Raw genomic sequence first — 16,789 nt, 5'->3', positions numbered from 1 at the left:
ATCTATAGTAACTTTTAAAGGCACACTTATTTTACAGTCAGATTACAGTCTAAGGTTACAAAATCATCTACAATGCATCCATTTCCCCCCTATAGTAGAATGAATGTAGGTGATAAACTCTTGCTTTGTTCTAGAAGCAAAACTCAGGAACTCTGGGTAACTTGAAATTAGATTGTTTTCAAATGACCCTTTAGAGAGCAAGCAGCAACTCTTAAAGGGCATTCAGTTCTTTTTTGACTATATTTCAGTTATATTTTGGGCCGATGGACTGATTTCAACAGTAACACACACAACACAAAATCCAGTATTTTCATTTATCCCAACCTTCTGTTGAATTTCTAAGAGAATCTCTAATTTTGCCTGCTGGGCTCTCCCCCCTCCCTCTACACACACACACACACACACACACACACACACACACACACAGGTTAGGAACTTGGCTAAATTTATATTTTGCAGTTTGATGGGCTAAAACTAAGAAATGTCTAAGGTGCCAAAGATTTCATTTTGAAACTAAAAGTAACATCTAATGAGGCTTCATTTAGATGGAAACACAATGCTTTACTTGAATGAATTCTTGGATTTTTTGTTTTTTTTTTTAACTACTTGTAAACCAGTGTCATTAAAAAAAAAAAAAGAAAGAAAGAAAGTGAGGGGCGTTACTGTTTAAACCCCAGCAACTCAAAGCACTTAATTCTGGCGGGTGGGAAAAATCCCAGGACGCTGAAGGATTACAAATGTGTTTTTGGCCTCGGGGCTGAACTCTAGGGCGTAAAAAGCAGACACCATCTCAACTGTGAAGTTGGCAAAATATCAACAACAAACCCTGTGCGTGCGTCAAGGACGGAGTCCCCGCGAGTCGCCACGGCCGGCCGCAGCGCCGCTCACTCGTCTTCGTTCATCACCCGGGTCACCGCAAAGCTGCTGGGCTCGGGCGCTGACTCGCACTCCAGCACCCCCTTTGTGCTTTCGTTGCTGATAGGAGAGTTGTTGGAGAGAGACACGAGGCCTGGGTCCTGGCTGCTGGGCTGCGAGAAGACTGGCAGAGAGAGCAAAAAGAGCGCGTTAGAAGCGCGCTCCCAAGTCCCCACAAAGAAAGCCGCTCCCGGCCCCACTCTATTTAGGATTACAATCCCTAGAATTTCTGTAGGACTTTTTTTTTTTTTTTAAAGGGCATCTTTCTGCACAGTGGAGCTGTTTAACTGGAGGGGAAAGTGAGGTAGCCCAGACTCTGCTTTTGTATTTACTTAAAAAAAAAACAGAATATGGTTGGACAACTTGAAGAATGTAATCAGTGGCCCTGAAATGTACAAGCAGAAATTAATGAATGGATGGATGTTTTGTTGTGTCTATATTTTCAACAAAAGCAACAAAATTTTTTCTAAAAGGCTGCTCCTCCTTTGGGGAAATTAGTCCCTTCCCTTCGCGGACCACCCCCACCCCACCCCCCAGCCCCTTATTGTAAACGATGCTAATGGTACTTACCTTGTCAAGCAATCGATCTGACAAATTACCTTCAGTGACTCTCCACCCATGTGTTCCCACCGCCTGACAGCTAACTTCAGTTTGGATACACAGCTAGTGAAGCTGACTTCATTCTAAGAGGATATGTATAGCACAGGGCCTTTCCTGCTATTTTCCTCTTGGCACAGGGATACACTCATTGGGGGGAGTTAGGGATGGACATACGTAACTTTTTTTAATGTAGCAAATAAGCGGGAACATTAAAAAAATATAATTTGCCTTACAGCCCTCTGAAATATTAGTCAGATGGAGGATTTCAAGGATAAGGGAAGAACACTGAACTCTACCAGGAGAGAGCTATTAAAAGTAATAATAAAAAAAATTCTTTTAAACAAACGTTTGCAGGAGATACAAAATGTAAGCAGAAAGCCTCTCTGACCTTCTTCACCTTAGCAGAGTTAGGAGCCACCCCCGGCACTCCCTGCCTGCCTGGTGTGGATATAATTAAGGGAAGCACCACTGGTGATTTCTTTCCTCATTAACTTCCTGATTGGTTTCAGTCTCAGGATTCAGCTGGGGCAGTAGTTTGTCACCAATTCCAAATGGCCAATCGTTAATACTAATGTTTGTGTAACTATCTGCCAGCATCTGCCAGGGCTGCTTGTACAACAATAATGGTGAAAGGGTACATTAGGGCTTGCGTGTTAATTCACTCAGTGTTCATCAATAGGGAAATCTATGATGTAATTAGCAAAATGCACTGGCAGCTGAGTGCCTGATGTTTGTAGAGAACTCAATCATATCGTGCAAGCATACTGGGTCCTGATGTGTTTGCCATCAATACGTATTATGTGTGGAATTTAATAAGGTATATTACCAGGCTCCAAAGAGACCTTTTCACAAGGCAACGCTATTTACACTTGTGATGAGGACTGGAAGAGAAGGTTTGCAGCAGCTAGGGGAGCCATACAGAAATAAAAGAACAGAGAACCAACCATGACGTTAAAGATACGGACCTGCAACTACTCTCCTGGACCACACTGTTTCAGAAAGCCCCCCTTCTCCTCCCTCAGCCAGAACATTCAGACAGAAGGACAGACAAGACAGACAGAGGGACTGATGGACCGTTTTGGATAGCTACCACTCCAGGTCCAATAAGGAATGATTTGAAAAGATAGTGAATACATTTGCAAACCAACGATGTGTACCTTCCCCGACGAGCAATGATGTTTTGATGTTGATGTTACCTGTCCAATTTCTAGAAACTTAAATAAAAGCAAGGATACTCGTTTATAAGCTTTTTCTCCTCTCTTAAGGAACTAGTCATTACAGGTGACACTATGAGTGCATACACATGAAAGCATGTATAATCTTAAAAACAAAAAACTGAGAAGCTACAAAAATCAGAGAGCTCATTTGATGCAACTCATAAAGACCTCTTCCTCAATTTGAACAATTCATAGAAACACTGGACAGGGTTTCCAAGGAGCGGCTGGTGGGTTTGAACCGCCAACCTTGTGGTTAGCAATCCAGAGCTGATCCTATAGCCATCACATTTGAACTGTTATGTTACACAGACTTAAAATAGCCCACCAACCTAAGATGGCGCTGTGAAATAATCTGCGCCAAATGGTATCGATTGGCTGTGATTTTATTTCCGAACGCTATGGTTCTTCTTCAAGGGGCTCAGGTGTAGGTTGGGCAGTGTTCTGCATGTGTGTGCATGCAGGTTCCTGGATGTTGTGTGTGCTCTAAAGCTGATAGATTTTGCCCTGACATCTTGTTACTATCTAGATCTGGAATCGACCAGGTCCCTATAGGAGGGAGAGTCTCTGACTTAAGCTCCCAGGCCCAACAAGCCTTTGTTTAGAATCTATGGGATGGAAGTGAGAATTTACTTCCTGTATGTCACTCATTTTAATGAGGAATTTAAGAATGGTTCTCCCCACATCGCACACCCGGAAGCTGCCTGGCCCAACACTGCTCAGCCTGACTATACGGACATACTGTCTAACACATTTTGAAACCTGTCACTGGGCCTTCTAATCTCTATCTGCATTTTAAGGAGACAAAATGCAGACTTCTTATAAAGGCATAGGTAGGTGTTCTCTTGGATTCCCCTGGGTGGTACAAATGATGAACACACTTGGCTGCTAAACACAATGATTGGAGGTGCAAGTCCACCCAGGTGTACCTCTGAAGAAAGGAATGGAGATCTACTGTTAGAAAAATCAGCCACTGAAAGTCCTATGGAACACAGTTCTGTGCTGACACACACCTGAGGTTTTTTTAAAAAGTATTTTCCAATGTATTTGTCACCTGAACCTGCCTTCTGCTTTCAGTTAGCAGCCGACTGGGAGTCTCCCCCAGCTCCCCCTGGGCTGAAGATTCCTACACACGAAGCCTGGAATCAAAAGGAAGTGTGCTCTTTTAGCCTCTTTGGATCTTCAGGGAGAACTTCAGAGAGTCTCCTCATGAAACATGACGACAATGCCTTCAACAACAAATTCGTGCGCTCGGTTGAAGAATCGTGTTGTTGTGAAGTGTCACTGAGTCCGTTCCGACTTTTAGTGACATTACACACAATACAAAACACTGCCCAACTTACACCTGAGCCCCTTAAAGAACCATAGCGTTTGGAAATAAAATCACAGCCAATCGATACCATTTGGCAGATTATTTCATGTTGTCCAACAGGAAGTTCCTCCCCCAAGGAGAGAATTTGGGAATAGCCCCTCTCCTTTACCTTTGTGGGTATATTCTCATAAAGTTATCCTGTGACTTGAGACTAGCAGACTTGGAGAGTGTGCACCCTCCCACCCCCCAAGACCAGGGAGGCTGGGAGCCTACTGAACGCATGAATGCACTCCACAGAAGACGTAAATAAAGACATGAACCCTAACCGGTTTTAAAGAATACCTGTATTTTTATAAGCATTTCGTCACTCAAAAAATGTAAACCCATGTTATTTTTCCCGTCTGTTAAAGGCTTACCACTGTCTGAGTAACATAGAACCCATTTCGTTTAGCGCCTGATGAAAGTTCAAGTGCATTAAAGATTTCTTAAGCATTTATCTTTCATGGCTAATGTCCAAAAACTATTTTATCCTTGAAGACTCTAGTCTCTCATGGAACCCCGATCTCTCAATTTGAATTCAGCTTCATTTAACTTTGTTTTTGAGGATGGGGTCGGGGGAGAGGGTGAACAACTGATTATTTTTGATCAATTCAAAAGTCAAAGTTAATCCTTTTTTGCTTCATAAATTGGCTCTAATGGGCTCTGCATTGGGCTAATTTCCACTCCAGCTTCAGCTTTGACTTAATCATTTTGCTTAAAAAAAAAAAAAAAGGACAATGACAAACACGCTAACATCCAGTGTAAGGACGCCAGAGGAGACAGACCACAGTTGGGAGCTCTAGAAATTGGTTCAATCTTTCTGGACAGCAATCTAGTGACATGTAATAAGATCTGTGAAAGTGCTCAAGCCCCCTGACCTGGTAATTTCTCCCTGGGGACTAACCCCAAAGAAGGAACAGATCATCCATCCAAAGGTGCTCAAAATGCCACACCATTTGCATTCCTAGATGGGGTGGGCTATGCTGCTGGTGGTGGGGGGCACTGGCTTTGAAGCTGGGGGCTGCAGGTCTGAACAGGCAATAAACAACCAAAGAGTAGATTACAATACCTCGCAATCAATGATGAGCTAGAATCAACTCATCAATGGGTTTGGTGGGAAATAAATATATAGGTGTGTGTGGTATGGTGTCCTGGTGTGATGCTGCAGAATAAAGCACTGGACCCGCAAGCTCAGTCTGAACCGCAAGGTCAGTGGTTCAAACTCACCAGCTGTTCCTCGGAAACCCTATGCAGGGTCACTAAGAGTTGGAACCGACTCGATGGCACTTAATAACAACTATATATATATATATATTTCTAGCTCCCAGAATTGCTAGAAATGAAAGAAGTAATTTCTGGGAACTGAGGAGTAAGCAAGAAAAAGAAAGACCCACTTAACCATCCAGTCTTTTTTTCAGTGGGGCAACCCATGGAGGCTGACCCCTGCTTGAACCAGCAAGTAATGTATTTGCTTTCACATAGTGTATTTGTTCACTGAAACACAAGGTTGCTTTCTTTGATTATTATTTAAAAATCAACAACAACAATAAAAACCCACACACATAATCACTCTTTCCAATGATCTTAAAAGAAAAGAAAAACTTAAGGCGAGTTTTGTGACACTCTCTAATCAACAGTACTCTTTTGGGGGAAATACTATATATACTGTCAACACTGAGAAAAAAACCAACTCTTCTAAGAAACAAAACAGAAAGCTCTCTAAGTGCTAAACCTTTTGACATTGCCAAGACCCCTGACTTTTAACTTGAATGATCTGTTAGAAGTCAATGGACTAGAACGATCATTCTCTTCCAGGGCTGTGAGAAGACAGGATATTCACGCTCCATCCTGGGGAGAAAAGACAAAACAAAACAGTCTTCCTCTCTGTATTTAATACTATTAAAACTCCCACTAAGGAATTGTTTCAAAGCAGAAATGCAAATGGTATTCTTCAGTGAGTACCACCTCTTTCTCCACAGACAGGCAAAGCAAGTGTGAGAAGCTGGACTTGGTTCTCTCCAGGAAACTGACGCAACTGCCTACAACAACCCATTCTTCCTCCTCCAGATAACCATCTTCTTTGGAAATATAATCACGCCTAATCAATACCACTTAGCAGACATTAAATGTTGCACAATTGCAGTCTTTGCAGCCTGAGCTCGCCTCACTAACATTGAAAATACGCACGGACTATCTGCAGGTCCTGAGCTTGGCAGGGCCAATGTGTACTCTCAAAGAGCATTAATTTTTGGCGCTCAGAGCCAGGCATAAAAGGTGGGGATATGAATGGCAATCTTTATTCCACCTGATCTAACCTGGTTTAAGCTCATTCTTCCCCAATCCGTGCCTGCATTCTAGTGAACAGGAAAGCTGACCTGTAACTGATGTAATCAGAAACCACAACCTGGAGGGGGGGAGGGGACAGCCCTTTATTAATCTCCCTTATTTACGGTAAGTCTACTAAAGAAAAAATCACCTTTGAAACAATTAAATGTGTTTTTCTTTCCCCTTGAGTGGAATGAAAGAGGAGCGATGATGTGGACCATGACAACTTCTCTTGAACTGTCAGCTCCAAGCGTCAATGCCGATTTTCAGAAAAGGTAACTCTGCACTTTGTGTTTTGTCAGAGTCTCTGCCTGCTGTGGAGATCCTGCGTCTTGTCTGATCAGTTTACTCCGGGATACAATCCTCACAACCTTGGGGAGCGCCCACCACCAAGTTTTAAAACTTGGTTGTTGTTGTTAGCTGCGGTGGTGCTCATCTTGGGTGCTTAGTGATCCCGTGAACAACAGGATCACCAAGCCTTTCTTCCTAATCTTAGCCTGGAAGTGCCACTGAAAACTGTCTGGTATCCCACTGAGAGACTAACGGCTGCACATGAGGTGCACTAGCTGGACTTGAACCCTGGTCTTCCACATTGGATGGGGAGAATTGTAACCCTAAACCACCAGTGTAGATAGAATTTTCCCATGATAGAATTTTGCCAGACTGATGACTTCATCGCAATACTGTTTTCGAACAACATAAACATATGCACGTAGACCCCACCAGATGGGATATACAGGAATCAAGCTGACTGTGGGAAGATACGGTGGGAAAATTGTCATTATCAACCTCAATAAGGCTGGGGCAGACTGTGGAACAGACCACCAATTGCTCATATGCAAGTTCAGGCTGCAACTGAAGGAAATTACCACAAGTTCCCAAGAGCCAAAATATGACCTTGAGTATATCCCACCTAAATTTAGAGACCATCTGAAGAACAAGTTTGGTGTAATAGATACTAAGGACCAAAGGCCAGGACTTTGGGATGACATCAAGAACATCGTTCATGAAGAAAGCTAAAGGTCATTAAAAACACGGGAAAGAAATGAAAGACCAAAACAGTTATCAGAAGAGACTCTGAAAAACTTGCTCTGAAACAGAGAAACTAAAGTGACTAGGAGAAATGATGAAATACAAGAGTGAAGAGGAAATTTTGAAGGGCAACTCGAGAAGACAAAGTATGATGATGAAATATGCATCAAAAAATCAAAACAGAAGAACACGTTCCGTGTTTCCTCAAGCTGAAAGAGAGGACAAAATTACAGCCTTGGATTGCAGTATTGAGGGATGCAATGGGCATAATATTGCATGATGCTGTTGTTGTATATGTCATTGAGTCAGCTCTGACTCGGAGAGACTGGTACAGTGTTTTTGAGAGTGGTTGCTGGGTTTGAACTGCTGACCTTGCGGTTAAGACAGTTAGCAGTCCAATGTTTGTCCTACAGTGCCACACCAGGGCCCACGTTAAATGACGCAGTGAACATAAGACAAACATGGAAAGAATAGAGTCCCTATACCAAAAGGAAATGGGCAATACGCAACCATTTCAAGACGTAGCATATGACCAAGAAGCGATGCTATTGAAGGAAACAGTCCAAGCTGTACTCAAGACACTGGTGAAAACAAGGCTCCAGGGGGGTTGATGGAAGACAAAGTGTAAAGCTTCAACAAACTGAAGCAGCTCACTCGTTTATGCCAAGAAATCTGGAAGACAGCTACCTGGCCAACAGATTTGTGGTGATGGTGGTGGTTGTGCCATGGAGTCGGTTCCGACCCATAGTGACCCTGTACAGCGTTTCCGAGGCTGTAAATCTTTACGGGAGCAGAAAGCCTCATCTTTCTCCCATGAACTAGTAGTTTTGTACTGCTGACCTTGAGGTTAGCAGACCAGCTCATAACCACTACACTACCAGAGCTCCTAACAGATTTGTAGAGATCTGTATTTGTGCCCATTCTAAAGAAAGGTGATCCAACAGAATTGAATAATATTAGTATCACATGCAAGTAAAATTTTGTTGATGGTACTTCAAAAACATTTGGAACAATACATCCACAGGCACCAACCAGAAATTCAAGCCTGCTTCAAACGAGGACTCAAAACAAGGGATTTCATTTCTGGTATCACATGCATCTTGCTAAAAAGCAGAGAATACCAGAAAGATTCTTACTTGTGCTTTATTGACTATGCAAAGGCAGTTGACTGTGTGAATTCATAACAAACTATGGATAGATAGCATTGCAAAGAATCGTATTCCAGAACACTTAATTGTGCTCATGAGGAACCTGTACATAGATAGACCAAGTAGTCATTCGAATAGAACAAGAGAATATGGAATGGTTTAAAATCAGGAATGGTCTGTCAGGGTTGTATCATTTTACCATACTTATTCAATCTGTATCCTGAGCAAATAATCCTAGAAACTGGATTATGTGAAGCAATGTGGCATTAGGATTGGAGGAAGGCTCATTAACAGCCTGTGATATGCAGATGATACAACCTTGCTTGCTGAAAGCAAAGAGAACTTATTGATGAAGATCAAAGACCACAGCCTTCAGTATAGATTGCCCCTCAATGTAAAGAAAACAAAATCCTCACCACTGGACCAATAAATAACATCAAGATAAGTGGAGAAAAGATTGAAACTGTCAAAGACTTCATTCTGCTTGGATTGCCCATCAACACTCAGAAGCAGCAGTCAAAAAAATCAAGCGACTTATTTCATTGGGCAAATCTGCGGCACAAGACCTTTTTCAAGCGTTCCAGAGCAACCTTGTCAGTTTGAGGACTAAGGTGCATCTGATCCAAGCTGTGGTGTTTTTAATCATCTGTCTTTCACTAGCTAAGCACAACTATGCTTGAGGGGAACCCGTGTTCAAGTCCACGGACAGGAGACACATCAAAGTTGGTCCCACATGTCCAAGTGCATCTCAAATAGATCTTAAATCCGTCCATGGTGACCCAGGGGGACCACACAGAGATGAGACCCCACTGCGTCTCTGGGGCAGATTCCCCACTGCATTCTCAGATCCAAAAACTATCAACCCCACAGCAGACTCTGGCACCTATCGCGGGAGCAGGAGACTGCCTCTGTGCAGATGTTCCGTAAAGTAACTTCCAAGTGTGTTTGCTCCATACTGAGGAGTAAGCAAGTCAACCCAATCACGAGGGATGTCTTGAAAAGAAAAAGGCACACTACCTTCAAACGAAGGGTCTGAAACCAGCCCACTGTATCACAGCACCTCTGAGAAAACAGCATTTTGTTTCCTAGATGGGTGAGTTTAGCTGCCCGGTCCCACATGACCCTCAGGATGGCCAACATTCCAGGTCCACTACTAAGGTCACTGTATCCATCCATCTCACCAAAGGTCTCCCCAGTGCCCGCGCCGGCCCTCACCTTCACCGCAGCTAAGTAGAGTCCTGCTGTGGTCAGTGGGCTAAAGCACTCGACTGCAACGTCAGTCTGAACCACAAGGTTGGCAGTTCAAACTCACCAGCTGCTCCTTGGAAACCCTACACAGGGTCATTATGAGTCAGAACTGACTCAACGGCATTGAACGACAAGATAGATAGCTCCTGAAGATTAGTCCCAAAGCAAGCATGCCAGACGATGTTCATTGTGATCACTACTGTTTCTATTGGCTAAGTGGTTTGTCCGTTGAGCTGCTAACCACAAGATCAGCAGTTCAAATCTACCAGTAGTTCTGAAGGAGAAAGATGAGACTCTCTGCTCCCTTACAGATTTACAGCCTCAGAAGCCCCATACAGGATCGCTCCCGAGTTGGACCTGACTCGACAGCACCTAACCACCCACCACCGCCAACGTTCAGAAGTTGATTGCCAGGCCTTTCTTCCTAGTCTCGAAGATACTGGCAGAGCTTCCGGCATCACAGCAACACACAAGCCACCACAGACTGGCAGATGGATGGGTGGTTTTTATGAAATCTCCTTTAAAAATCTGTTAGCTTACAATTGTTTTTGTTGTTAAGTGCTGTTGAGTTGGTACCAACTCAAAGCGACCCTGCCTAGGATTTCCCAGGAGCGGTTGGTGAGTTTAAACCACCGACCCTGCGGTTCAAACCGACCTTTTGGCCCAGTACATCATCCCACAACACCACACGTAAATAATAGGAAACGCACGAGCCACTTCTCAGGCCAAATTTGTATGAATCGTTCCAGTTTATAATTTGAAAGTAAACACGGCACCCCGAGTGAATATGGTAGCAGTATGAGTCACTGCCCGCACATGTAAATTCCTTTCTGTTTACTTTTAGGAGGTAATTTCCTTCAAGAACCAAATCCTACTTTGTGTCCTGGTGTGGCACTGTAGGATATGTGCTCAACCGCAAGGTCGGTTTGAACTTTAAGGTTGGTGGTTCAAAATCACCAGCTGCTCCTCAGAAACCCTATGCAGGGTCACTGTGAGTAGGAACCAACATGACGGCACGCCAACCACCAAGGTACTGCTGGTCTCCTCCAGCTCATGGTGACCCTGTGGGTGAAGGAAGAGGATGCTGCCCGGTCCAGTCTTATCTTCACGATCATTGGGATCTTTGAGTCCACTGCTGTGGTCGCTGTGTCCACCTAGCTCCTGGGGAGTCTCCCTGGTTCGCATTGACCGTCTACCTTAACAAACATGGTGGTCTTCTCTAATGACTGATCTTTCCAGGTGACAGGTCCACAGTGAGAGAGACCAAGCCTCCCCCATCCTCGCTTCTATAACCATCTCAGTTATACGAGGGAATGTCAGTAAGTTCATGGAAAAACAGAATGATATATATAATAAATATAAAAAGTACCGTGGAGTTGGTTCCGACCCATAGTTGACCCTGCACAGGATTTCCGAGGCTGTAAGTCTTTATGGGAGCAGAAAGCCTCATCTTTCTCCCGCGGAACAGCTGGTAGTTTTGAACTGTCAACCTTGAGGTTAGCAGCCCGATTGATAACCACTACACGGAGGTAATGGAAAAGCCAGTAGCTTGGGTCAGGTGCACCTTAGGCATATAGAGTTTTATTTTCTTCAAAAGAACAGGTACTATTTCTAGTGCATGCAACAGCTAAGCCACAGAACTTCATCAGTGTTGACCATCTGACCATTCCAATGGCGTCCTTCTGGTTCTTTCAGACTGGCCTGCCTGGAAATTTAAGACAGGTATTAATACTTTCTCCAGTCTCAAAGAAGGAAGTATGCACCAATTCAGGGCACATCTCAGTAAAACATGAACCCCATGAAATCACTCGGGATAGGAAATCTCAGACATGCACCAACAGGAGAAGGCTGCCTGTCCCAAATCGCTGGTATTCTACCCCATGCGCACAGAGAGGCCAGTGTGGATGGATTGGGAGTTCAGATTACAGGAGCAAGTCTACACTGCTTTGGAATGATTCAAGTGAAAGGTGAAGAGAAATACGGAAATCATACAACAAACCCTACTGCATTTTCCCCTAGAGATAATTTCCACTTTGAATGAGACCCCGATTGCTATTAAGTATTCAGTATGTCTATTTCTTTAAGGAAAAAACCAAAAAGCCCCAATGCACAAACATTTGTTTACAAGGCCCTCTGTTCTGTTGTTGCTAAGGGCCATCAAGTCAGTTCTGACTCTTACAGACTCTGCATAGGTTTCTGGTAGGTTTGAACCCCTGGCCTTGCAGGTCAGTGCTTATCCAGCACCACCACAGCACGTTTCCTGTTGCATTAGGTCTCATGAAAGGGCCTCAGCCCCAACAGCTTTAATATGTGAGCAATATGAAGAATTCGGGATATTATCTGAACACCTCCCCATTCGGTTGTTTCGGGAGAGGGAGGTTCAGGCTCCAGCTTGAACACATATTAGAGTTTGTCTTTCTGAAAAGGGCTTCCTTCATTTCCCCACCTGGAGCTGTGTGAACCCCGGTTCATTCAACATGGCCTTTCTCAAGAGACTTCTGAGTAACCCTGCAGCAAATTGGGGGTCAGCAGCAAAGCTGTACAGGACAGGGAGCAAACCAAGGCTCTTTCAGACTTTTACCAAAGCACAAGACACAGATTCCTGTCAGTCTTCCTCCCTCTGGTCAGGAAATGGTTTTCCTTTTAGGATCTGGGGTGTCTTTCTTTTTGTTCTTTTTATTATCCTTTTATATCATCCCAAGCTCCCTCACTTCTCCCTACTCTCCCAAACCTCCTCTCTATTTTGTCACCACCAAATCCAACCTAGCACAATGGTTAAGTGTTTGGCTGCTAACCAACAAATTGGTGGCTTAAACCCACCTAGTGTCTCCAGTGCAGTGCACTGGAATAAGTACTGGATTGCGAATCATAAGGTTGGCAGTTCGAGCCCAGCAGCTGCTCTTCTGCAGAAAGATGAGATTTTCTGTTCTCATAAAAATTTAAGAAAAAAGCCTTGGAAACCCTAGACGGGGTCACTATGAGCCTGAACTGACCCAACGGTACTTACCAACTCCAAGTGTTTCAGAGTGTGGTGTTTTGGATAAGCACTGGACTGCTAACCACATGTTCGAGCCCAGCAGCCACTTCTTGAAAGCCATACACAGGCTAGCTTTGAGTAGGAACCAACTCAACGGGGCCTAACAACAGCAATGTCTCAGCAGGAGAAAAGACTTGGCGATGTGCTCCCACAAAGATTAAAACCAAACCCCCAGTCACCAGTCCACCCCGACTCATCCTGACCCTATAGAACAGAGGCGGCAAATAGTGTTAGAAGTAGATCACAGCACATCTTTTCTTCTATGGAAGGGCTGATGGGTTCACACCACCAACCTTTTGCTTAGCAGCCAAGCGCTTAACACTGCGCCACCAGCACTTTAGTTGCCCACTCTTGCTGAGTTGATCCCAACTCACAGCGACCCTACAGAACTGCCCCCGAGGGTTTCCAGGGCTGTACATGTGATACTGTGAGTTAAGGCACTGGATGGCAAGGTCGGTTTGAACCACAAGGTCGGCAGTTCAAGCTCACCAGCCGCTCCTCAGAAACCCTAAACATGGTCCCTAGTTCTGTTTTGGAAGAAGTGCAGCCAGAGTGCTCCTTGGAGGCCAGGATGGCTAAGTTTCGTCTCTCATACTTTGCACATATTGTCCGGAGGAAACAATCGCTAGAGAAGGATGTCATGCTGGGTAAGGTGGAGGGTCAGAGAAAAAGAGGAAGACCCCTAACGAGATGATCGGCCAGGTGGCATCATTGATGGCGTCAAGTGTGGCAGCGGTAGTGAGGCTGGCCCAGGATCGGACATTGTTTCATTCTGCTGTGCATGGGGTCGCTATGAGTCGGTTCTGACTTGATGGCACCTGACAACAACAACAACAGGAGTCAGAACCACCTCAATGACACTTTAATAACATCTTTATGGTAGCCGGCTGCCGTATCTTTCTCCTTTGGACTCCAATGTGGAACGTGTGGTGAGTCAGACTCAGAACCTTCTGGTCACTTGCCCAGCACTCATTCACAGGACCAGCAGGGCTCCTAGAGGTACCTTGCTCCTGAGCGCCATTGAGTCTGTACATAGGGTTCCCAAGGAGCAGCTGGTGGGTTTGAACAGCAGATTTTGTGGCTTAACAGCCCAGCACTTACCCTATAGCAAGAACCACCATACACTCCAGCAATCCCACGTCTAGGGAGTAGTTAGGTGCCATCGAGTCAGGTCTGATTCATAGGACCCTGTGCCCAACAGAACAAAGCCCTGCCCGGTCCCGCAGCACCCTCACAAGCCTTGCTGTATCAGAGCCCACTGGGTCAGTCCACTTCGTTGGGGGTCTTCATCTTTTTCGATGATCCTCTAGCATACATGATGTCCTTCTCCAGAAATGGTCCCTCCTGATAAAATGTCCAAAGTGCATGAGATGGTCTTTCCCTCCTTACTTCTAAAGTGTATTCTTGGTTGTGCTTTTTTACAAGACAAATTTGTTTGTTCATCTGGTTGTTGTTGTTAAGTGTTGTCAAGTCGATTCTGACCCATAGTGACCGTGTAACAGGGTTTCTGAGGCTGTAAATCTTTACGGGAGCAGAAAGCCTCATCTTTCTCCCGTGGAACCCCTGGTAGTTTTGAACTACTGACCTTGAGGTTCACAGCCTGATTCGTAAGCACTACGCTACCAGAGGGCATCTCGTAGTCCAAGGGATTTTCAATATTCTTTGCCAGTATCAGAATCCAAATGGATTCATTCTTCTTCAGTGTTCCATATGTCATTGCTGTGAGGTGTCATCAAGTCATTTCTGACTCATAGCGACCCTATATAGGGCACCCATGACTGTAAATACTTGTGAGATCAGAAAGCCTTGACACAGAGCAGCTGGTGGGCTTGAACTGCCGACCTAGTAGTTTAGAGTCCAGTGCTTATCTTCTAGAGCCACTGCACTCCCCCCCTTCAATATGCATGCTGAAAACCCCATGCATGGCTTGGGTCAGGCTCACTGTAGTTCTCAAAGTGACTTCTTTACTCTGGAACACCTTTAGAGAGTTAGCCTCTCTAAAAAGGTATTTTGCAACACATTCGCCCAATAAAATAGGTGGTTTCATTTTTTAATTTAAATTTTTATAGCAATATATAACCAGCTGCTCTTTAGAAATCATATACAGGGTTGCTATGGGTCAGAACCAGCTCCAAGGCACTTAACAATAACAACCAATACATACATATAACAACACGTTTCTGTTTTAATAATTTTTCCACGTACGACCCAGCCATTCCAATGACACTCCCCGGGTTACGTAACCTTCATGACTAGCCAAATTTGTTTCTTCTCGTTTCATTTTTTCCCGTCTTTTTTCCTTTACTTTTTTCTTTTGTGGGAAGTTCCCAAGGGTGTCTTCTAATGAGAAATTAAATGTGTATTACTTCCCTTCAAATACATGAAAAAGAAAAGAAAAAACAGACGAAAAAGATAAAAGTCTATTTACTTGTTTTTCTCTTTTTAACTGCGTTTCCCCCATCACCCAAGTTAGCACATACATATCTACACTCTGAGAGAACAATTCTCCTTCCCTCCCAACCCCTGGTAACCATCACGGAATGTTTACTATAACATGAAAAATATTTCTTACGTTTTTATAGAAGTACTCTCACACAGTATCTGTCTGTTTGCAACCGACTCATTTCACTCAGCGTAATGCCCTGCAGGTGCCTCCAGGTTACGTGGTGTTTTCCAGAGCCATCTTTAGTCTTCAGTGTTGTGTAATGTTTTGTTGTGTGTGTACCAAAGTTTGTTCAACCGCTCCTGTACTAAGGGGCATCTAAGTCGAATCCATCCTTTTGCTGTGAATAACGCGGCAATGAATACGGCATGCATTATCTATTTGTACCAAATACAGAGTGATGGGTCATCCGGTATTTCTACTCCCACCCTTCTGAGAACGTGCCACACGGTTTTTCACAGTGATTACACCATTTTACAGTCCCACCAACAGTGTAGGAGGGTCTCAGTCTCTCCACACCATCACCAGCATTGTCTTCTGTTTCTCTGAATTATGCTGGGGAAAGATGATATCTCATTGTTGTTTTGATTTGCATCTCTCCAATGGCTAATGATCACGAACATTTCCATGTATGTTTGCTGGCCGCCTGAATGTCTTCTTTGGTGAAGTGTCTGTTTATGTCCTCTGCCCACATTTTTTAATTGGATTATTTGTCTTCTTGTTGAGGTGTTGAAGTGTTCATACATTTTAGACAGTGGCCCTTTTTTGTGTGTGTATTAAAAAACTTTATATTTAGAATTAGCCAGCTGGACTCAGTTTAGATGATCCCAATTTTGGTGGCAACATCCAAAGAATCCTAGTCAGAAAGTTAGTCAAACATACGCTTCTTTTCTCCACCAGGCCTGATGACAGTGTTGATCTTGGCTACATCAGTGTCACAGAGCTTCTTCACAGCCTGTCTGATCTGGTGTCTGTTGGCCTTGACCTCCACAGTGAACACAAGTGTGTTATTATCTTCAATCTTCCTCATGGCTGACTCAGTAGTCAGAGGGAACTTGGTGACTGCGTAGTGGTCACGCTTATTTCTCCTGGGGGCGCTCTTCCGAGGCTATTTGGGCTGCCTCCGGACCCTCAGAATCTTGGGTCGCCGGAAGGTGGGTAACATGCAGATCTTTTCTTGTGTGTGTGGCTGTGGACGCCTTTCAGCACTGCCTTCCTGGCCTCCAACGCCTTTGCTTTTGGCTTCAGCTTTGGGAGGAACAGGGAACTTCCTTCTTCACTTTTGGCACTGTCTTCCGTCAGACCTTTGTCTCTGATGTACCATTGCCAAACAATGCATTGCAGCATACGTGAGTTCTCTTTTTACTCTTTTGGTGAACTCTTTTGATGCACATTGTTGTTGTTGTTGTTATGTGCCGTCGAGTCGGTTCCGACCCATAGCGACCCTGTACAGGGTTTCCGAGGGTGTAAATCTTT

General features: G+C 44.3%; 1 protein-coding gene across 1 annotated transcript in view; it reads right to left on the bottom strand.

Moving 5' to 3' along the window:
• Positions 1-884: 884 nt before the first annotated feature.
• DMRT1 (doublesex and mab-3 related transcription factor 1) overlaps positions 885-16,789 on the bottom strand; it is a 120,089-nt gene continuing 104,184 nt past the window's right edge. Inside the window, exon 5 of the mRNA XM_006863733.1 lies at positions 885-1,039. Coding sequence (XP_006863795.1) covers positions 885-1,039 — 155 coding nt within the window. The remainder of the gene's footprint in view (positions 1,040-16,789) is intronic.

The sequence above is a fragment of the Chrysochloris asiatica genome, unplaced genomic scaffold (assembly GCF_000296735.1).
Source record: "Chrysochloris asiatica unplaced genomic scaffold, ChrAsi1.0 scaffold00056, whole genome shotgun sequence".
NCBI classification, from domain to species: domain Eukaryota; kingdom Metazoa; phylum Chordata; class Mammalia; order Afrosoricida; family Chrysochloridae; genus Chrysochloris; species Chrysochloris asiatica.
This window is presented reverse-complemented; position numbering and strand designations above follow the sequence as displayed.